This window comes from Natrix helvetica, assembly GCF_964273705.1.
Source record: "Natrix helvetica genome assembly, chromosome: 1".
In the NCBI taxonomy this organism is placed as follows: Eukaryota; Metazoa; Chordata; class Lepidosauria; order Squamata; family Natricidae; genus Natrix; species Natrix helvetica.
Genome location: NC_138548.1, coordinates 212,115,513 through 212,139,245, shown reverse-complemented (window position 1 = coordinate 212,139,245; position 23,733 = coordinate 212,115,513). Strand labels below are relative to the sequence as shown.

The following is a 23,733-nucleotide window of genomic DNA, read 5'->3' as shown; positions in this document are numbered from 1 at the left end:
GTCCCATCACAGCACACTGCACATGAAGTGCGGCCGCCACTGCGGCCTGGGCTACCCAGGCATCATGGACAGAGATATGTAGGGCAGCCACGTGGTCTTCCCCCTCACCTTTCGTGAGGAACTACAAGTTAGACACCTTTGCCTCGGCGGAGGCTTCGTTTGGGTGCAGGGTTATACAGACGGTAAATAGGGCAAGGGACACCCCCCACCAGTTTTAGTTGGCCAGTGCCCTCAGTATGTGACCCTCCCTAGGGACGCGCTAGCTTTGGTACATCCCATCCTGGATACTCCTCCCCCCTCACTATGGAGAAAGGGCGTTGGTACTTACCTGATACGCCTTTTCTCCTAGTGGGGGGAGGAGTATCCAGACCCCCCCTGACATGGTGATGTAACATGTGTTATGAGGATTGTTGCACTGGTATGTTTAAGTTATACTTCAATAAAAGGTTTGAAACCAAACTAAGGTCTGGAGTGGATGGCATAACGAGTCGGATAGAGTTCCTCGCCGATAACTGGGCGGTGCCTGGTGGGCCAGGGGCGTGTCCCAAGAGCTTATCTGACTCAGTCCAATCAGCTGGAGGATAAGGTCAACCCATCCTGGATACTCTCCCCCCACTATGAGAAGAGGCATATCAGGTAAGTACCAACGCCCTTTTTTAGATGCTTCATTACAGTTCCTACCATGTGCCATGAGAGGCTTCCTCTGATTTAAATAATCACTTTTGGATGGCAGTTTAGATGGCCAAAATAGATCACTATTCTCAAGAGTGAATACAGGTAATCCTCGACATGACCACAATTGAGCTCAAAATTTCTGCTGTTAAATGAGACATTTGTTGAGTGAAATTTGCCCCAGTTTATGATCTACCTTGCCTCTTTTGCTAAGTGAATCACTGCAGTTGTCAGTAACCCAGCTGTTAAGTAAATCTGGCTTCCCCATTGGCTTTGCTGGTCAGAAGATCACAAAAGTGATCATATGATCTTGGGACACGGCAACAGTAATAAATATGAACCAGTTGTCAAGCATATGAATTTTGATGACATGATCATGAGGATGCTGGAACGGTTCTAAGTGAAAAATGGTCATAAGTCACTTTTTTCAGTGAAGTTGTAACTTTGGATGGTCACTAAACAAACTGTTAGTTGAGGACTGTACAGATTACTTGATTTATTCATTTAGAAACTTCTTGAAATCTGTCGCTTAGCATGATATATGAATCTTCTTAGAAAGAACAAATGTTGGTCATCTTGTCTTGGTTAAATCAATATATTGCTCTCATACAAATCTTATTTTCAGCCAGGGAACAGGAAATAATTAATTTTTTGTTTAATGAGGTTTATTACAACATACAGTTTTCTTGAGGAAATACTAGCCAAAGTAGATTTATTAGTCACAAGCAGAATACCCATGCTCCACTATGAAACTATGTGATCGGGCTTGATAAATTGATACTTACAGCTTGAAAATTAATGATTGCCTTCTCCTATCCCCTTCTCTCCCTCAGGCTTGCCCCACAAAAGCCTCCCGTATCCTATCCCTTTCTCTCCCTCAGGCTTGTCCATAGAAGCCTCCCCTATCCTACCCACTTCTCTCCCTCAGGCTCCTCTCCAAACTCCCAGGCTGCAGACTGGATGAGTCACATGTTGGCCACATTCACGTCCAAGTGGCCATTGGAAAGAGTTATTTTCAGGTTGGGAGGGGGAGTAGAATGTCTAACTCCTTAGCATCAGAGTGTGTTAATAATAATATAAGAAATACTAATGATCTGATGGTCGTTTCGAAAAATTCTTTCTAAGCGAGCACTTAGAAGCCAAAGGAACATACATTATATTGCCAAAAGTATTCGCTCACCTGCCTTTACTCACATATGAACTTACTGTAAGTGACATCCCATTCCTAATCCATTGGGGTTCAATATGACGTTGGTCCACCCTTTGCAGCTATAACAGCTTCAACTCTTCTGGGAAGGCTGTGCCCAAGGTTTAGGAGTGTGTTTATGGGAATTTTTGATCATTCTTCCAGAAGTGCATTTGTGAAGTCACACACTGATGTTGGATGAGTTTACGTGGCCTACCACTTCGTGACTGAGTTGCTGTCGTTCCCAAACACTTCCACGTTCTTATAATACAGCTGACAGTTGACTGGAATATTTAGGAGCGAGGAAATTTCATGACTGGATATGTTGCACAGGTGGCATCCTATCACAGTTCCACGCTGGAATTCACTGAGCTCTTGAGAGCGACCCATTCTTTCACAAATGTTTGTAAAAACACTCTGCATGCCTAGGTACTTGATTTTATACACCTGTGGCCATGGAAGTGATTGGAACACCTGATTCTGATTATTTGGATGGGTGAGCGAATACCTTTGGCAATATAGTGTATGTGCTACATTTCAAGTTTGTAGGCTTTACGGTTCTGAAGATTTTGTGATCGCGACATGAGTGGTTTTCACTTTTATATATAGAGACTACGGATGGCTTACAAATGTTTTTGTTCTTCTTACAGCATATTGTGTATACCGGCTGGCTTATAGATTCTATTCTCATAAGATGTATGCAGAATCTAACTCCACAATGGAGCAATTCTGTGGATGGCTTGTCAAAAAGGCCAAATGTATGGACTTGCCCACAGAAAAGGTAATTAAGTTTCCTTGTAGTCTGAATGAAGGCTATAGCATGAGATGAATGTGATGCATGGGGCACAGGAATTATGAAATAAGTGTTGATTTGTTGTTTTTGAGACATACCTTTTCATATAACAAAGGTCTTGAATCTACAATTTTACTAATGAAATGAAGCCCAGTTTTCAATTTAGCGAAGGCTTTTGGCAAATCACATTTTTCTAGACAGAACCTATAGATGTTTGCTTTAAAATGTAAAAAAAAAATCCCCCTACTCCCGTATTCCAAACAAATTCAAATTCATGTATTTAAAGAATTTTTAATTTTATCTTAAATATATAACTCTGGGTGGCTAACAAGCAAATGTTTTGCAACCATTCTTACTGAGGTTGCTAAGGGAATAATCACCGGTTGCTAAGCAAATCCAGCTTTCTCAATTGATTTCACTTGTTGGAAGCTGGCAGAGGAGGTTACAAATGGCAATCACAGGATCACAACTGCAGCCAGTATAAATATGAATCAGATTCCAAACAATGAAATTGTGATCATGTGATTGTGGAGGGTGGTGCAGCATTTGTAATTTTGAAGACCATTTATAAATCACTTTTTCTGATGCTGTTGTAAACTTGGACCATTGTTAAATGAATGGTCGTAAGTTGAGGACTACTGGTGCTGAGATAAAATGCTTTTAGGAGTCCTCTGATTATTTGCCAATCATCAATTTGGTGAACCATATGCCTCTTCAATACAGCTAGCCCTTAACTTACGTATCAGGGTTCCAAGTAACACCCTCCAATGAAGCCCAAAATTTCTGTTGCTAAGTGAGAAACTTTGTTCAGTGAGTTTTGCCCCATTTTATGATTTTTCTTGCTCTGTTTGTTAAGTGAATCACTGCAGTTAAGTTAGCATGGTTGCTAAGTGAATCTGGCTTCTCCATTGACTTTGCTTGTGAGAAGGTCGCAAAAAGGGATCACGTGACCCCAGGACCCTGGAACTGTCATAAATATGAACCACTTGCCAAGCATCCAAATGTAAATCATGTGACCATAGGGTCATAAGTGTGCAAAACAGTCCTGAGTCACTTTTTTCAATGCTGTTGTAACTTTGAATGGTCACTAAGTGAACGGTTGTAAGTTGAGGACTACCTGTACACCGTCCTTTACTTTCCTGAATAATTTCTTGATCTCATTTCCCTGGACCATGCAATTTTACAAAACTAATTTCATAGGTCTGCCATTACGTTATACATATAATCTAGTCATTCCCTTCACTCTTACCTTTCGATTCCTCTGCTTGCCTGGAATTCAGTGATTTAACTAATACGGTAGTTTCCAAAGATCTTTTGGACAAGGCAGGAACTCTCCAACATGGTTGCTTAAAATCTAATCACCACAAAGAGCCTGAAATTCCTTAAGGGCTTTTAAATTTTTTATTCTTTTCAGTATGGCAAAACAATTTTTGTCATGTTTTTAGTTATTTTGTTTTATTGGGTTTTTATATTAACTTTGTGCACTGCTCAGAATCATATGAGATGGTCAGTTATGTAAATTGACCAAATAAAAACATAAAAAGTGGGATAACTACTTCTGCCTGACACTCCATTTGTTTCATTGGACTTTGAATTCCTGGAATAGCAAAGACTTATAGTTTACAGTTGTTTGATATGGGAGGAGCTTCTAAACTTCTGGACAGTTGGAAGAGTCTCCCTTTGTCACCCTGAATGTTTATCTTTCTCTTTCCAGCTAAACAACTGCTTTAAGCTGCAAGTAGAAAACTACAGGAAGCTGGGTTTGCTAGAGGAGGGTCTCCAAACTGTAGCCCTCTGGTTGGCTTCTCATCACAGCCAGATCACAGAACAGATGGTGGAGCCTGTCTGCTCCTGGGTCAAAGTCAAGATGGACGCCAATAAAAATGGAGCTGATAATTTGAGATTGAAGTAAGAAATGAATTAAAAATTGGGTCTCTTGTTCAAAACTGTCAACATTGGAATTGTTTCTATTTTCTTTTTAATTAGGAATTGTTAATTTTTTTTGTTTTGTTTTCTTCCATCCTAGTAAAGTAGAAATAATGAGGCTGATGTTTCTCCTTGCCATTTAAAATTTTCTTCTGCAGAAAGAATCTGTGGTTTTCCTTTTTAAGAATTAAGCATTTACTTTATGTTACTTTGTTTGTTTATTTAATTTTTCACACTTCTCTGCCACCCATCTCCCTCAAAGAGAGGGAGACTTTTTTACCATTCAAATTGGCCATGAGATGTGTGCAAAATCGAAGATATGTTAAAATATGTTTTGTTTTCAAAACCAGAATAAATCACTCTGTTTTGAAAGTTCAGCATCTTTTTCAAGTCCTTCATATTTTCCTGAAATAAAACCAGGGAAGGTTTTGGTGGTTTTAGAGTCAAGTCTTAAGAAAACTTAGAGGGATCTTGGAGTGATTTTACAGGTCAAATAGGGCAAGGCTAATATGTGTTTCCCTTCCTCCTTTCAGCAGCTTCCAGTATAACATATTCCACTGATTTAGCTGCTTCCTAATTTTCCCAGCATCTTCCCTCCCTTGTCCCCCCTCAACTGCTGGCATTCCAACATGGCATATTAACTAGCTCCAAGTCTTCCCATATCTATTCTTCCTTCCTCCCCCTCCCCCTTATTAGCCCTTGCTGCCACTTTCAATGACTGGCCTGCAATGTTCCCTCTAATTTTTTTTTCAGTGTGAGCAGAAAAGTATAGTGTTTGAGCGGCACATTTTTATGCCTGAGCAGCACCTGAATTTTTTTCACAGGTGTCACCTAAGACAACAACAAAATCAGTATTATTTGAAACTCAAAGTTATGTTTATTCAAGGTACCCGCTTAATTAAAAGTGTTATATAGTATCACTTAACAACGCTCCTGCTTAGCAACCAAAATGTTGGGTCAGAAACTCTGGCATTTGAAGCACGCAAGTCTTAAAGCTGTCAAGTTACAAGATCCTTGCATCCCTAATCCTTTAGGGAAAAAAAACCCCAAGGGGTCTTCAAACTTGACAGCTTTAAGACTTGTGGACTTCAACTCCAAGAATTCCTCCTCCAGTCATGTTGGCTCAGGAACTCTGGCATTGAAGCATGCAAGTCTTAAAGCTGTCAAGTTGCAAGACCCTTGCACCCTTAACCCTTTAGAAAAAAAAAAACCTCAGGGTCTTCAAACCTGACAGCTTGAAGACTTGTGGACTTCAACTCCCAGAATTCCTCCTCCAGTCATGTTGCGGCAACGTCATCTGCGTGGATCTGCTCCATCTTCGGTTTTTTTCACAGGGGGCAGGGCTGCTGCTAAAGATGCCGACGAGCCCTTGCCGCCACCAGAATAACAGCTGCCTCCTCTTCCTCCTCCTCCTCCAACAGCACCACCACATTTGGAGTGAAGCCGCCAAAGCTCCCGCTGGCGCCCCCGCCCGTGGCGGCGGCGGCGGCGCGTCCCCCTCCACTTGGAGCACCTGAGCTGGGCACCGCGTTACCCCTGCTGCCCCCTCTTCCTCCGCTGTGCTTTTGAGAAGCCATGAGGCCTTTTCCCCCTGCTCCTGCCCCCCCCCGCCGCCTTCCTACTGGCTCCCGCGGCCTCATGGCTCCTCAAAAGCACAGCAGAGGAGGAGGGGGCAGGGGTAACGCGGGGCTCAGCTCAGGTGCTCCGAGCAGAGGGGGAGGCGCCACTGCCATGGGCGGGGGCGCCGGCGGGACCTTTGGTGGCTTCACTTCTCACTGTCAGGAAATCTGCCGCAGCGTCGGGCAGCAAATGTGGTGCTGTTAGAGGAGGAGGAGGCAGCAGCAGATATTCCGGTAGCGGCAGGGGCTTTGAGGGTTTATTTTAGCCGCAGCGCCAGGCACAAGCAGCTAGGATTGGCCGCCCACAAAGGACCTCCCCGGGCTTGCTTTGCTGAACTAGCGTCAGTCGCCCCGCGCTCACCAAAACAAGTCCGGGGAGGTCCTTTGCGGGCGGCCAGTTCTAGCCGTCTGCAAAGGACCTCCCCAACCTCCGGCTCCTGTGACAGTACAAAACACTGCGCGGCAGTTGGAAACATCCTTGTTTTGTTATATGTATGAACCCCATACATTCAAAATATATATGCCCACACCTCCTGAAACTAATGTTCCATGTTTGGGATGTTTTGCATGTTTACAAGGGGTCATCCTCCTATTCAGGGCCTATCCAGAATAAGAGGGCTTCTATTCATGGAAATGCCATAAGACTGAGGAACTTGTAGTACTTGAAGGATCCCAGATATCAGTGTCCTTCAGCACCGGCCATCAAATATGAGTTGTCAAGATAAATTTGGAAAGACTGCTGTTTGGTGCCTTAACCAGCCATATGTTTTCTATGATGGATTGCTGTTTAATAAGGCTGCTTGGCTTTTTCAAGGTCTGCCAAGATTGGTAGACGCTGCCATCTTCAGTAACTATAGGGTTTTTTTTTGGGGGGGGGGGGGAACGGCCCTAAAAAGCTGATACTGAAAAATATCAATTTTAAAGCACTCTCTTGAAGAAGATAACTTGCATCTTAAAAATGCTGTTATATAAAAAAAATCCTTTAAAAAATCCAAACGCAAAAAATATTTTACAGTGAAACAAGTATCTCTGCCCATTTACATGAAACAAGGCCCTCAAAATACAGTACAAAGCATGGTGTGACACTGTAGTTGGTAGAAGCTGCATGTCTTTGTCTTAGGTCTTAGGTCTAATTTCTATTCTTGTTTGCCTTCTATATTGATTACAGGACTCTGAAGGAAGGTCTTGAAGAGTATCACTTAGACGATGAGATCCTTGTGAAAGTGCTGTTGGAGGAACTGAAGGCATACAAAGCTGTGCGAGTTGACACTGGCCAAGAGCGCTTCAATGTGATCTGTGACCTCCTAGATATATGTTCAGAAGGCAGCCGATGGGTCCACGAAAGAGCTTTTATCCTGGTAGAATTGGCACAGGTGCTGTGCTATCATGATTATAGTGAGCAGACAGAATGGTGAGTATGTATTTAGTAAAATTTGATGATAGCTGTATGATTTACCTCAAGTCCTACTTTGGACACTGCTCCATTGAAGTGATGTTCAGTATTAAAAAAAGAACTTGGAGTGGAAACTGCCAGAGCTGCAGTGTTTCGTTTCTAGTATCCTGATTTCCTTCTCTTGGTTTTGTCTTTTCACTGGTTTGAGAGTAGACATTTCAGTGTAGAGCTGGAGATGAGTTGCGAGAGAGTCAACCTGGCTTGCTAACAAAGCTTGCTGGCTGATGCTACAAAACTGATGTATGTAAGGATACCAATTGCTACTTCAAAAATACTAATACTAATAATTAGGGTCCTTTGCATATTTTAGGTGCTGCTGTTGCCATACTTTCTGATTAAAGTACTTGTGTCTCTTATGAAAAAAAAGATAAGGATCTTATCAGCTATTTATACATGGATTGGATGCACTTAGATATAATAATCTAGAACTGGTGAGAATGCTGGCTGAACTAACTAGAAATGAATAAGCAATCTTCTGACCATATCATTTATGTTTTCTGAGCATATGAGAGCCCAATTACAAAAAGAATTCTCAGCAATTGTCTGTAATCATGACTGAACTGATTGTTTAGGTCTTCTCTCTTGCAGTTCTGCTCTGGACTCTATAAATGAAGCCCTGAGGTTGTTAGAATATGTGTCAAAGACTCCACAGAATGACGAACAGCTTCAGGATGATAAGGCCCAGGCTTTACTTTGGCTTTATATCTGCACAGTTGAGGACAAAATGCATGAGGTATGTGTCTTAAAGCAAAATAGCACAAAACTCAACCAGCTAAATTCTGGTTAGTGTGTATTCTATACTCCAGAGAGCAGAGGGACTAAAACGGGTAAGAAAGCCACTGGAAGGAACATAATCTTAGCTTATTTTAATTAAAAATGAGAAAAGTATGCAGAAATATTTATTTCACTATATTCCTAGTATTAAATGACATTATAATTTAAGGTTATCTGAAAATGTACCAATCCAGTATAGATTATATAACAGGAAGCAAGGAGAATCTTTTAGAAGTAACTACAATAACTTAGTAGCCGTTCAAAGTTTCCCAGTTACTTATGACCTGGCTTGATCTTTCTAGTTCTGATCACCACCATCCCAACAATAATATGATCATAGTTTGTGTGCATGGCAACTAGCCCGCATTCATCACCATTTGCAGTGTCCTGCGATCTTATGATCACAATTTGTATCAACCTTCCACCCCCACCCACCCCGAGATTGGCTTTTACTTCTGGTTTCTGGCAAAAAATGCCCATTGGCTAAAAAGGTTTGCTTAACAACTGCAGTGTTTGTTTACTTCAGATATGTACAGTTTCTTATTGTCTCCTCTTTGTGTTTGTATTTTCTATTTATTGATGTGTTTTTATTTGACTGTACACTGCCCCGAGTCCCTTTGGGGAGAGGGGGCGGTATAAAAATCTAAATAAAAGTAAAAAAAGTAAAAGTAATGACTGCAGCATTCACTGAATGGCCTCTGCAAAAAAGACTGTTAAAATTGGGCAATAACCTTCTTAATGTAAAGCTTGACTTATGAATGACTCTAATTCTGGGCTCAAGTACGGTCATAAGTCGGGGACTATCAGTATATGAAATCATAAAGCAAACAGTCCAGTGAGAATAAACTGAGACATTTAAAGGCCTGGCAACTTATGTTGATTGACTAGCTTTCAAACTAGCACTGTTCTCCAAGGATTCCAGCAAAGGTGTTTCACATAATTTCTTAGCCTTTTGTGACTGGAAATGTTGATTACAGTAATGTGCATGCTCCTTGCATGGGGTATACACTGTCCCAGAGGTGTTTTCCATCTTCTTTAAACATTGAATTGTTTCAATGGACTGGTCAATGTAAGATTTTGTTGCCATGATACAAAGTCATATATAATAATGATGTGGTTTAAAAGTTTGTTAAAGGATGAAAAGAAGCACTTGGGTGTAGTGGGTTCAGGTGCTGGCCTAGAAAGCAGAAGACTGGCATCCTATGACATCTGCCTATCCCAGGTTCTTTGGAAGGACTCAATAGGTATATAAAAATGCCAAATCCAAAGTAAACATCTGGCTGACTGTGTTACCTAGCATAACGATAACTACCATCATCAAAAGGAGAGCAATTGCCACATTGTTATTTTATATGAATTTATAGTATCAAATGATACACTATATTGCCAAACCTGCAATATATTCGCACACCTGCCTTTACTCGCATATGAACTTACTGTAAGTGACATCCCATTCCTAATCCATTGGGGTTCAATATGACTTCGGTCCACCCTTTGCAGCTATAACAGCTTCAACTCTTCTGGGAAGGCTGTGCCCAAGGTTCAGGAGTGTGTTTATGGGAATTTTTGACCATTCTTCCAGAAGCGCATTTGTGAGGTCACACACTGATATTGGATGGGTTTACGTGGCCTACCACTTCGTGGCTGAGTTGCTGTCGGTCCCAAACACTTCCACGTTCTTATAATACAGCTGAGAGTTGACTGTGGAATATTTAGGAGCGAGGAAATTTCACGACATGGATTTGTTGCACAGGTGGCATCCTATCACAGTTCCATGCTGGAATTCACACTCATTCTTTCACAAATGTTTGTAAAAACAGTCTGCATGCCTAGGTACTTGATTTTATACACCTGTGGCCATGGAAGTGATTGGAGCACCTGATTCTGATTATTTGGAGGGGGGAGCAAATACTTTTGGCAATATAGTATATATCTCAAGAATTCATTCGCAGATGGTTACTTGGATTTAAAACAAGATCCCCGCTAGCATATAATATAATGCATCTTGCAGGAGGGGCTCAATGAAATCTCTGGTAGCTTTGAAGTTCTCTTATCCAAAGTTGTGGCATCTGGGACATAGAGGAATGGGACAGAGAGAGCAAGAACACCTTATGGCTTACATACTTGTCTGATTTACTTACATACCAGGTATCCTGTTTGCAATACTTGGTGGGTTTAATGTCAGTTCTCCTCTCTCAAACAGAGTATCAAGCAGGAGCAGAGAACCAGAAATACTCAGGGACAAAAAGACGCAGAAGTTCTTCAGAGCTTTGAAACCAATGATCTCACTTATGAGGATAAATCCCACAATGACAAGTTCCTGTATCTTGGCATTGCCTTTAATCTATCTGCAGATTCTGGTGAGGAGATTTACATTGCTATTGGATGAAGGGAACTGTTAAATTCAAAGATGAATTAGATTAAATAAAAAGAGTAATAAATAATAAGACTGGTAAAGTTCTTGTAATCCTGTACCCTGCTGGGAATAAGCAACAGACATGGGTCTTATTTGTGGTATTATGCAGGGATAAGAGACAGGAGACATGTTTAGAAGTTGTGATAATGCTTGTAGAAATGAGAGGATATTCTTTTATTGCTAAGGCATTCTTTTTAATGTTTCAACATTCAACTTTCCTCTCCTTGGACTACTTTACCAAATATAATTTTCCATTTTAGTTTAAAAACAATGTCATAAAGCAGGGGGTCCCAACCCCTGGTTCACGGCTCGGTCCCAGTTCATGGCCCGTTGGGAACCAGGCCACACAAGTTGCGGGCAGGCACATGAAACCATCCTCTTACTGGTTTATCTGTTCAAAGTTAAAATAAGACATTATTTTGTAATAGTCTGGCAACCCTTTCTGGACTTTTTGCTGATACCAGGAATGAAAAGTTGATACTTTATGGATTTGTTTATAGATAAAGTATAAAATATTGAATCAAGAGATACCTGTTTAACTTTATAATAGCAATAGCACTTAGACTTATATACTGCTTCACAGTGCTTTATAGCCCTCTCTAAGTGGTTTACAGAGTCAGCATATTGCCCCCAACAATTTGGGTCCTCATTTTACCCACCTTGGAAGGATGGAAGGCTCAGTCAACCTTGAGCCGGTGAGATTTGAACTGCTGAACTGCAACTAGCAGTCAGCTGATGTAGCCTGCAGTGCTGCACTCTAACCACTGCACCACCTCAGCTCCTAAGGGATGAAGAGTTATTAAATTGGATATATTTGTTGTGATGAATATTAGAAGTCACTTCTTTATAAATTTCTTTTTTCTTTTGTTTTTTTCTCTTTAGTTCTTTTTTCTTTATCTCTTTCTTCTTCTTTTTCTTTAGTTCTTTTTTCCATTCTCTTATTTCTCTGGTTTGTATAATTTTTACTACTGTAATTAAAACTCTTAATAAAAAATATATTAGAAAAACAATTTTCCATATCCAAACAGAATTAAAATCAGTGATGCTTTTTAGATCATCTCAATCCAATATCATTCTGAACCTTTATAACTAAGCAAAATAGTTTTATCTTGCTTGGAAATTTTCTACTGAAAACACTCAAATAGAAAACAGGAGCTCTAAGTCTAGGCTTCATAACCAACTTCTACCAGTTTACATAATAAAACACATATTTCTTAATTTCAGTTTTTGTTCTTTATAGGAACTTTTTTAAAAAAGAAAAGAAAAGGTGTTCGATACTGCAGATTCAGGGGCTTTGCCAACATTCCATGTCATGATTAAGAAGTACATTGCTTCAATTGTTAACCCTTACCTTACACAAGGGTAGTAAAGGAGAGTTTCTTACTACCTCGATGTTTTTATCCATACGGGAGGCAACAGGCTGGAAAAAAATCAAAATAACTGAATTTCAAGCTGTGCATAGTGGGCATATGTATTGTTTGCCTGTGTCTTGCAGCTGTGGTTAGGGTTAGGGTTAGGGAATGATTTTACCTGTTCTTTTTCAGGTTTCTTAGCGGATGAGCGCCTGAGAAAGACAAAAGTTAGGATTGGGTCTGGCTATTTGTAGAAATGCACATACAGGCAATCCTTGACTTATGACCGCCATGCAGTCCAACATTTCTGCTGTGAGACATTTGTTAAGTGAATTTTGCCCCATTTTACGACCTTTCTTACCTCAGTTGTCAAATGAATCACTCAGTTGTTCAAATTTTTAAATTTTAAATTTTTATTGTATATTGGGTTTTTTATTATTGGGGTATGTTAATGGTTTTAATTGTCTAAATGTTGTAATCTATTACCTCCTCCGTGCATGTATGTCTTTGTATATATGTATGTTTATGTGTTTGTACACACGTGTTATGTTTTATATGTCCTAGTGTACGCCGCCCCGAGTCCTGCCTGGAAAGGGAGCGGCTAATAAATTCAAATTTATTATTATTATTATTAAATGAAACAATCACAAATATGAATCAGTTGCCAAGCATCTGAATTTTGATCACATGATCAAGAGGATGCTTTCATATCTCTGAAAAATGGCCATAAGTCACTTTTTTTCAGTGCTGTTGTAACTTTGAATGGTCACTAAGTGAACAGTTGTAAGTCGAGGACTACCTGTATCCAGTTTGATCCAAAAGTCTACAGTGGATCACTAAACATTATAAATCACTGACGATCTGTATTCTGGCAATTCACCAGTGGTGGGTTACGACCGGTACGCCCCAGTATGGGCATACCGGTGCCTGCTGGGAGCACCTGGTACTGTTCCGGTACGGTGCTCTGGAAGGCCTGCCCACACTCCCTACCCGTATTTGAGATTTTTGGGGCTTACGCAAATGGACCGTACACCACCTGCGCGATGCTCCGCCGAGCAGCTGGAGCGTCGCAGAACATCGCAGGCGCTAAGAACACATGCTCATGCATGTGCGTGCATGCGCACTGCGCACATTCATGTGTTGGACACCCAGCCCCGTTGCACCGTGCCTGTTGCAACGGGATCCGGAACCCACCACTGGACTTCACCCAACATTACTTGATTAGCAAAAGCAAATATAGTTTTGCAATTGTTTCATGCTTTCCTCTCCTTAGACGACTTTACCAAAATTTGATGATAGAATTGTAACAGATATCAGACATGACTCGGTCTCTTTCAAAACAAGTTCCCTTCTGTTCAGATGGCACAAATCTTAGTAATAATATACTCTATTTTATTTTACTTTATATATATACATAATTTTTTAATATGATAATTCCATCTTCAATTAAACACTGTGTCTTCCGGGTACAAATATCTTTGTAAAATGATCATCAAGATTTACAGCAATATTCATTAATATTAACATAGATTCTATAATATTAAAATGAAAATATTAAACATAATAATCATATTTACTTCCCTCTCTTAACGTATTTCTTTATTTCACTCATCTTTTTCTTTTGTTTCCATGTTTTTAACTTCCGTATTTGTTATGTAAGCATTGATACAACAAGTCCCATGTCATATAGCAGCGATGGTGAACCTTTTTTGGCTCGTGTGTCATGAGGGGGGGAGCGCAGGGGGGTCGTGCGTGGGCATGCCGCACCCATAATGCAATGCATGACCCACACACAATGCGCATGCGTGCATGAAAGGTGCTCCCCCCATTTTTCCATGCTTTTTTTACCCTCCTCAGGCTCCAGAGGGCGAAAACAGCCTCTCTCCCCCCGAGGCGTTCCGGAGGCTTCAGGGACCTTCAGGAGGCTCCGGAGGACTAAAAAGGACCCTATGAGCAAACAGGAAGTCACTTCTGCTTTGCTCGTAGGGTCAGTTTAAGCCCTCCGGAGGCTTCAGGGTTCTTGAAGCCTCCGGAGGGCTTAAACCGACCCTACGAGCAAACCAGAAGTCTGTTCCCAAACTTCCTGTTTGCCCTTAGGGCCGTTTTTTTTCGCTCCGGAAGCTTCGGAGGGTCTCCAGGGGCGGGGGGGCTATTTTTGCCCTCCCCAGGCTCCTATAAAGCCTCTGGAGCCTGGGGAGGGCGAAAAATGGCTTTAAAAAAAGCTGAACTCAGCTGGCCAGCACGCGCATGCGCGTTGGTGAGCTGACAGGGAAACGCCTCGCGTGCCCAGACAATTGGCTCCGCATGCCACAGGTTCACCATTCCAGTCATATAGTATTCAGTTTGTTCTTTCTCCTTAATTGCTATTCATTTCTGCACATTCTAATATTTTCCTGATCACATCGTCATCGGTGGGGATCTCTTCACTTTTCCAATTTTGTGCAAATACAATTCTAGCTGCAGTTAATATATGCATTTCCCTTACTATATTTTTCGGGTAAAATCCCCAACAAGAATATTTCTGGCTTTAAATCAATATGCTGCTTTATCACTTTTTATCATTTTTTCGAGCCATGTATATATTTTTGTCCAATGGTTGTTGTTGTTTTTTGCTTTTGAGCAGTAATAACATACTTTTGATGATGGACTGAGCCTATTCTGCCTATGTTGAAGGGTAGAATTGAGCTAAAATATTCCTATTAAATTTGTAATCTGTCTTTGTCTAAACCTTTGCTTTCTTTCTAGTGCAATCCAGATGTTTGGACGATGCCCTTGCCTTATGGAAGCAGCTCCTATCAAAAGGCAGGATCCCAGCTGTGCGGAGCATTGAGCAGACAGCAGCATCCCTGCATATCATGGCAGCTTTATACAGAATGATGGGAAAGGTATATTAAATGTTGGGTATTTTGTCTGGGAATTTTGTATAACCTGACTTTGCTCCTTCAGCTTTCTTGAGGTTCGCTCTTTTTTTTTCTCTTTCCTTTCTACTCCAACCCTCTCTTGCCTGTCTGGGATACAGGTAGATTACAACTGCAATTAAGCCCCAAATTTATGGTGTTGTGAGAAATTTGTTAATTGAGTTTTGACTCATTTTACAACTTTTGTCAGCACATTTGTTAAGTGAATCCCTGAAGTTCTTAAATTAGAAACATGGTAAATCTGGCTTTCCCATTGATTTTACTTGTCAGAAGGTCACAAAAACTGATCACATGGCCCCAAGACACTGCAACCATCATAAATATGAACCATTTGCCAGGCATCTGAATTTTGATCACATAACCATGGAGATGCCGCAACGATGATAAATGTGTAAAACGGTCACAAGTCACTTTTTTCAGTGCCGTTGTAAGTTCAAATGGTCACTAAGTGAACTGTTATAAATCTAGGTCTACCTGTACTTGGGTGCCTTGGGCCTCAGTAATTAGAGAAGATGAGAGGTGTCAACCTTTTATGCACCTCACAAGTGTGATGCATCTTTTCTGCTCTTCTGACTACAAACTCTCTAACTCTAACCCTAACTCTCTTCCCAATCGGATTATAGGAGAAAGAGTGGCCTTCAACTTGTTGCTGCTTATAGTAATAAACAACCTGCTGTTTTGATTTCAAGCATGCAGCGTTACCACATAGGTAGAAAATTTCCAAGCAAGAATAACTATTCCGCTTAGTTCTAATAACTTAGAATGATCTTAGATTGAGGTGCTCTAAAACAGAGTTCCCCAACGTTTCCGGCTTTGTGGACCAGTGGGAGGGGGGGAAGAAAATGGTTCTGCATCGAGCGGTTGGCAAGCAGCGGTTTGCGCAAGCAATGTGGACGTGCACCTGCTGCTCACTTAAATAGAGTGTGCAAGTAAGGATGTGCGTGCGCACTTGAAGGACCTTTTCTGTGGCTCAGTTGCAAACCCCTCACGGTCCACTAGTGGGCTATGGCCCACAGATTGGGGGCTCCCGCTCCAAAGAGCATCATTAATTTTATGAATCGCTAGTCTAGTGAAGGAAGGAGTGGAGCATCCCTCACCTTCCACCGTAGCCAGTGGAGAATACGAGAACAGTTGAAGCGCTGCAGGTTTCCCAAATGTATGCATGGTGGAATTGTTAATGCTAGTTGCAAGAACGAATTCAAAATGTACGAAGGAGTTTGGGGAAGTATATTAGCCATAGAATAAGCTTAAAGTACAGGTAGTCCTCATTTAAGCAACTCCAATTGGTTTTGGGGAAGTGGCTATTAAGCAACATGGTTGCAATGCCAGTGTTACTCTCCAGCATGTGTTGTCAGGCATCAAACTTTGGGTATTAATGCAGATATTGGTGAGAAAATTATTAATTTTTATTTTTATTACCACTGTATTTGCAAACAAGGAGGTTGCTAAACAAGGACTACTTATGGCTTTATTTGTAGCACCCACCTGTACTTTTTCACCCACTGACTGTCATAAAAGGATGCGAATTGGCAACGTGGCATCTCTAGATTGCTCCTCTTGATCCCCAAGCTTTTTAAAATAAAAATGTTTTGTATCTCTGTAGCATTTTATGATTTTTTTTTTGAGATTGTAGTCTGTCAGTATATTCATGTTTTTAAAAAACACAGTAGGAACATTAGTCATAAAGGTTTTTAAGTGAGTAGCAGATGCTTAGAATCCTGACTTTCTAGTTTCTTGCTGCTGTTCCTTTTTCTTGCAGTTCCGTAATTTTCAGTGCAGGAACAATAGAAAAAGTCGATGATGCAACTTTCCACCAAAACAAGCACTGTCCTATACTGTATACTTATTTTAAAATGGAACAGAAGTATACAATATAGGATAATTCTCTTTATTTCTGTTTCTATGTTTGAAAGTTTTTTTTCAAATCAGAAAGAAAGCAAAGGAGATGGCTAGCTGGCGACCAATAGCTATGGTAACTTTATTTGGAAGATAATGGCCATAAAATTATTAATAAAGTACTAACAGTTTCAGTTTTTGTTCAGTTTCAATGAAATGAGAATCTCCATCATTATACTTTTATGCTTTGCTTTTTTTTGTAAGTTTATGGACTGGCTGAATAGTAAAGCTTGCAACTTGAGTTTGTTTCCTGTTTAGAGAGAAATGGGAAGCATAGGTTATTTAAGTCCAGCAATAATTTCCAAACTGCATATTGATTTGGTTTGGTTTAGTTTAGTTTAGTTTAGTTTAGTTTAGTTTAGTTTCCTGTTTAGACAATGGCAACTTTTACTACAGTACCTCAGTTCTACAGGAACAGGTTTGGGCTATCAGATTTTTCCACAATGTTATAACTGGTCATCTCTATTCCACATATTATATTACTATCCTCTACATTTCCTGCTTTACTCATCCCCTCACAGTTACATATCTAAATGTTTTGTTCTGTTTTTATTTTGCAGCCGTTAGAGGCTATAGAGAGCTTCTTCCTCATAACAGTTCTTTCTGGTGCACTTAAAGATTTTGTTGGGAAAACCAGTGCCTTGTGCCAAATAGTTAAGCTCCTGCTCCAGCTGGAGTGTCCCAGTTATGCTGAGGTGAGTATGAAATGTGGTCACAACAGAAATATCCCAACAGACCGAGCATCACAATCCCGTATCTTTGTTTATAGCCCATTGTTAATGCTCTTAGTCCATTTAGGTCTGCCAATGCATATGGGTTAAAACATATAAAGAATTGGGTATGTCTAGTTTAATGAAAAGAAGGACTGAGGTGACATGATAGCAGTGTTCCAATATCTCCAAGGTTGCCACAAAGAAGAGGGAGTCAAATATTCTCCAAAGCACCTGAGGGTAGAAGAAGAAGCAATAGGTGGAAACTAATCAAGGAGAGAAGCAACCTAGAACAAAGAAGAAATTTCCTGAAAGAACAATTAATTAGTGGAACAACTTCCCTCCAGAAGTTGTAAATGCTCCAACACTGGAAGTGTTTAAGAAGAGATTGGACAACCATTTGTCTGAAATGGCATAGGGTTTTCTGCCTGAACAGGGGCTTGGACTAGGATACCTCCAAGGTCCCTTCCAACTCTGTTATTCTGTTCTATTCTGTACAACTAATTTTTTGCAACAGGAGATTTCTGGAATTGGACCTTGAAGTTTATGCACCCAAAGTAGGAAACATATATATGGGACTCCAGAGGATGGTAAAGGACAGGAAGGCCTAGAGGAACGTTGTCCATGGGGTCACAATGGGTCAGACATGACTTCACATCTAACAACAACAACAAAAAAAAAGAAAACATGAAGTTTAATGTCCTGATTATTATCACATGGATTACTGTTTTTATTTTTAAATACCGTAAAATAATATTGAAAGTGTAAATAATAATGATAATATAGCAAAAACCCAGATTCAGTGTCATAAAGGAATATTTCCTGTCTTTCATGAAGGGACGAATAAGAAGGGAAAAGTAAACTATATATAAATGCAGGATTTTCTTTGTTTACAGTAAATTAAGAAAAGCCATGAAAGCAGTAGATTGCCATATGTCTCCCAACAACTCTGAGCGGTTCACAACAATAAAGAAATTAAAGCATAATTGATAAGGTTTAAAAGATAAAAGACGGCAAGTGGAATTAAGAAAAAGGTTTCATTCTTTCTTGCCAAAGGCTTGGTGGAGAATTAGGTCTTGATTGCTCTTCTAAACAAAAGCAGAGTGTAGACCATCCAGATTTCACAGGGTGCATCATTCCAGAGGGTAGGAATGCTATTACAGAGAAAGTGCAGTTCCTGGTCCCGAGAGATGATGATGTTTAATTAAGGAACCCAGAGCACATCAACCCTGCCAGATTGGATTGCCTGGGCAAATGCTAAGGAAAGCCGGTGGTCTTAAGAAACAAGGTTTTATGCCATGTACGAATTTACAGGTAGCACTCTGAATCACACCTAGAAGCAAACAGACAACTAGTGAAGCTTACAAAGCATAGGTGGTACATGCACATACCAAGAGATGCCCATTACTGCTTCTGCCGCTGCATTCTGGACCAGTTGAAGCTTCGGGGGGGAGGTGTCTTCAAAGGCTGGACCATGTAGAGCACAGGTGTCAAACTTGTGGCGTCACGTTGCTGTCATGTGATGTATCGTAACATTTTTTTTGCGGAGCTGGGATGTGCGTGACCTGTGTGTGATGCAACTGCCCCATGGGCAACCAGTTTGACACCCCTGATGTAGAGCGTGTTGCAGCATCACCTTTGCTTCTATTATATAAAGCTTCTCGAGAGAAAAAGTCTACCTTACATTCTAGAGGGGAAGGTATATGGAGGAACAGTCTCCTCCTTAAAGGATTTTTCACAACTTGAGAGTCTTTAGGCTGTTGAGATGAATTGCTGGTAGTCAAACATTAGCTACATTCTCTTATTAAATGCTATTGGGCTACCTGTTCTAAAAATGTCCCGTTCCCCCCCACCCCATTTCTTTTTAGACACTCTTAAAGGAAGCTGAACTATGCCTGAAAAATGTGGATGGAAATAATAACTCCTACTCGCTGATGAATCAAACACTGGCTGTGCTCCATAGCAAGCTGTATTTAGCAAACTGCAAGGTATTTGTGGTGGATTGCCTTTTTTATGCATTGCTGATCTCCGGGATTAACAAGCTGTTGTTACAGGAACCTTGGCCTTCATCTATGTTACATCTGGCCAGGGGTGAAATCCTCCCGGTTCAGCCAAACCGGTAGGGACGATTGTCCCTGGTTCTATGAACTGGTAGTAAAAAAAAGCTTTCAACAATCGCGGCTGTGAGCGACGCGATTGTCGGACCCTCTTTATTTCACTTTTTAAAGCATTTTTACTACCTATTCACCTGAACCAGTAGTAAAAAAATGCTTTAAAAAGTGTGGGGGTGGGGGTGGTTCCAACAATTGCTTGGGTCAGCTGTGAGTCGCGTGATCGTAGGAACCATTATATAAAAACCTTTTAAACCATTTTTTTCCTGCCGGTTCAGGCAAATAGGGAGGAAAAATGTTTTAAAAAGTGGTGGTGGTGGTGGTGGTTCTGACGATTGCACGGATCAGCTGTGAGCCGCGCGATCATCGGAACCATTTTTTAAAACTTTTAAAAGTATTTTTTCCTGCCTCACAGCTGAGCTGCACGATCATTAGGCCCTCTATTTCACTTTTTAAAGCATTTTTTTCCTGCCTATTCGCCCAAACCGGCATGAAAAATTGCTTTAAAAAGTGGCCGGGGGAAAGCTTCCACCAATCGCAAAGCTCACAGCTGATCCGTGCAATCGTCGGAAGGTTTTTAAAAAACTTTTTAAAGCATTTAAATAAAAATAAGAAATCAATCTCTTTGACACTATGAGCTTGGCACTTCAAAGGCCTCAAGTGACCAACTTTCTGGGAAGCAAACTACTGTAGAAAGCAAGAAATTGACTCAGTCCCCTTTCTTAATTTATTCAATCTACTAACAAATATTGGATACAATTTGCAGTTTGTGATTCTCAAGAAATTTCTTTTGGCAAATCATTTGCCATCTGAAACATGAATGGCTGAAAACGGCTAGCTGATTTCCAGAATGGAGAACAGTTTTCTTAGCAATTGATGCTTCTTCCTCTTTTTCTATTTATGAACAGATTGAAGAAGGCCTCAGTCTGTTGGTAGAAATCCTTCAAAATCCAGCTTTGCAAAGATCTTCTAAGGTGTGGTATCTACTGCGAGCCAGTGCTCTCCAGCTAACTGCTGCTTATCTTATCCTACCTTCTTCCACTCTCCCACTGACACTCAGGCAGAAGCTCTCTGTTCAAGGTGAGTGTGGAAAAAAATCTGTGTTTCCCCTTTTTCTTTCACGTGCAATATGCTTCCTACCATGGGTAGAGAACTGGAAGGACACTATAAAATGGCAGCACAATCGGTTCATGCAGGAAGTTTGGTAATGGTTTTTAAGATCCTCCACTGGTCCAGAAACTGACTTTCTAACCTTAGAGCAGGGGTGTCCAAACTTGAGAACTTTAAGACTTGTGGATTTCAACTCCCAGAATTCCCCAGCCAGCATGGCTGGCTGGGGAATTCTGGGAGTTGAAGTCCACAAGTCTTAAAGTTCCCAAGTTTGGACACCCCTGCCTTAGAGCATAGGGAGCAAAAAAAAAAAAAGCAGAATTAAAAATAACTGTTTTACGTTCTTAGAGCAGGCACCTTGGTAGCATTTGTGGCCATTTGGAGAGTCCATCTTGCAGGAGAAGATGGGTGGTTAAAGAGTAAGAAATACTGTAGCTCTTGCCTCCTGGAAGCTTTCAGCCCCCATTGTCATCCATAAAATGGTGGAAATGGGGTATTTGAGAAGGGGATTATAAATCATTTCATTCTTCCCTTTAAAATCCCCTCCCCCCCCAAATATACCATGCTTATAAAATGCTTCACTGTTTCATTATATGGCCTTTTTTGATCCTCAGAAAGTTGGAAAACTATGTAATGGTAGATTTACCACTATGAAAACCAGCTCATTTCTTAAATGTGCAATCTTGAAAAATATTGTAGGTTGCATTCTTGTGACTAAGGTTTGGTGTGGATTTCATATGTGCCTGTAGACAGTTTTGTACAGACCATCATGTTATCTAAAGGCAGACACATTGCAGGAACTGGTTATGTCTAATTTAATAAAAAGAAGGACTGGGGTGACATGGTAGCAGTGTTACAATATCTCAGGGGTTGCCATAGAGAAGAGTCAAGCTATTCTCCAAAGCACCTGAGGGCAGGACAAGAAGCAATGGGTGGAAACTAACCAAGGAGAGAAGCAACTTAGAACTAAGGAGAAATTTCCTGACAGTTAGAACAATTAATCAGTGGAACAACTTGCCTCCAGAAGCTATGAATGCCCCAACACTGGAAGTTTTTTAAGAAGATGTGGGACAACCATTTGTCTGAAGTGGTGTAGGGTTTCCTGCCTAGGCCTGGCGTTGGACTAGAAGACCTCCAAGGTCCCTTCCAACTCTGTTATTCTTTTACTGTTCCCCAAAATAAAATATAAATTAAATAAGTTACTAAAAGGAAGGATAGTGTTGTGAGGTCTTGTTTAAGACAAGACACAATTTAAGTTGTGGTCTTAATTTTGGCATTTGCAGAAATTAAATGGTCCATGATCCCCCTGCCACTATGGTCCCAAGCCACTTGGGAAGGATGGTTTTCAATAATACCTGTAACACACTCCTCAGAAATAACAACAACACAGAGATCCCATTACATGGATTTCTTGAGGAAAGAGTTTCTCAAAGCCAAGGTGTTTAAAGAGTATAATATTTATTCTCTTCTACTGTGCAGGATGGAAGACGCCTGAAATTGCTCTAAGTGATGCACATAGACTGTACCGTAGCATCCTCTTGAACTTTTCGCTCATTACCAGCGATGCATCAACAAAAGAGTCTCTTGAGCATCCATTTATAGACCATGGTAAATTATTCTATGTGTACTAAGAACTCTCGCTGGGGCTAAAAGCCTGTGATCTTGAAACTATTAGCTGTCCATGGCCTTTTAATTAAATTTGCCTAGTTACACAGCGATGGTGAACCTTTTTTGGCTCGTGTGCCATAAGGGGGAAGGAGCGCAGGGGGGGGGTGTCGTCCACACCCATAATGCAACGTGCGACACCCCCCCCAGTGTGCATGCACGCATGAGAGGCGCTCCCCCCATTTTTCCATGCTTTTTCTGCCCTCCCCAGGCTCCAGAGACTTTATAGGAGCCTTGGGATGGTGAAAACAGCCTCCCCCGCCCCCTGGAGGCCCTCCGGAGGCTTCAGAGAAGCCTCCTGAAGGTACCCAAAGCCTCTGGAGGGCTTAAACCGACCCTATGAACAAACCAGAAGTCCATTCGTGAACTTCCTGTTTGCCCTTAGGGCTGGTGCTTTGCACTCTGGAGGCCTCAGGGAAGCTCCTGAAGCATCTGGAGGGCCTCTGGAGCCTGGGGAGGGCAAAAAATGGCTTTAAAAAAGGCTGGACTCAGCTGGCCAGGGCACGCATGCTCCTGGCCAGCTGACAGGGCAACGCCTCGCGTGCCCTGACAAATGGCTCAACGTGCCACCTGTTGCACACGTGCCATAGGTTCGCCATCCGAGGCCTAGAATAAAGACTGAAAAAAAATTTTTTTTTGTGTACTGTCTGAAAGTTAGGCAACTCCTTAGTGATGAAATTTACTTATCTAAGGATTTAAAGAAAGGGTCAACACAATCACATTGCTTGCTTCTTTGTTCTCTTGGTCTATGTGCTCTACTAAGTTTGCGTATTAGGCTTAAGAATATGTAGGTAATGCTCACATAATTTTAAGTAATCTGAAAAGTCATTGTGAAAAATCAAGGCACAACTATGTTCCAAAGGAGCCTGCCCTGTTTCACATTTAACTATGATTATTTTGTATGTAGTGATTGCCTTGTATGTCTATTTTGGTTAAACCAATAATTTTAACAATTATTGGGTACTTAAAATTTAGGGAAAAATAAATACCAGAGTAGGTTTGGAGACGAAGCAAAATGAGAAGGATTGCACATATCCAGGCAACTATTTCCTCTTTTTTTCCCCTAGCGTTGGGGAAAGGTTTGGTGGTCTTGGAGTTTCATTTAGTATGTTAACCTATTATGTGGCCCACC

The 23,733-nt window shown here is 41.0% G+C and overlaps 1 protein-coding gene across 1 annotated transcript in view; it reads left to right on the top strand.

Annotated features, from left to right (window-relative positions):
• Window positions 1-23,733, top strand: part of ESPL1 (extra spindle pole bodies like 1, separase) — a 57,055-nt gene that overhangs the window by 14,459 nt on the left and 18,863 nt on the right. The window contains exons 6-15 of the mRNA XM_081935831.1: window positions 2,509-2,639; window positions 4,366-4,559; window positions 7,365-7,607; window positions 8,238-8,382; window positions 10,627-10,783; window positions 14,937-15,076; window positions 17,566-17,700; window positions 19,584-19,703; window positions 20,735-20,906; window positions 22,416-22,544. Of these exons, the coding sequence (XP_081791957.1) occupies window positions 2,509-2,639; window positions 4,366-4,559; window positions 7,365-7,607; window positions 8,238-8,382; window positions 10,627-10,783; window positions 14,937-15,076; window positions 17,566-17,700; window positions 19,584-19,703; window positions 20,735-20,906; window positions 22,416-22,544 (1,566 nt within the window). The remainder of the gene's footprint in view (window positions 1-2,508; window positions 2,640-4,365; window positions 4,560-7,364; window positions 7,608-8,237; window positions 8,383-10,626; window positions 10,784-14,936; window positions 15,077-17,565; window positions 17,701-19,583; window positions 19,704-20,734; window positions 20,907-22,415; window positions 22,545-23,733) is intronic.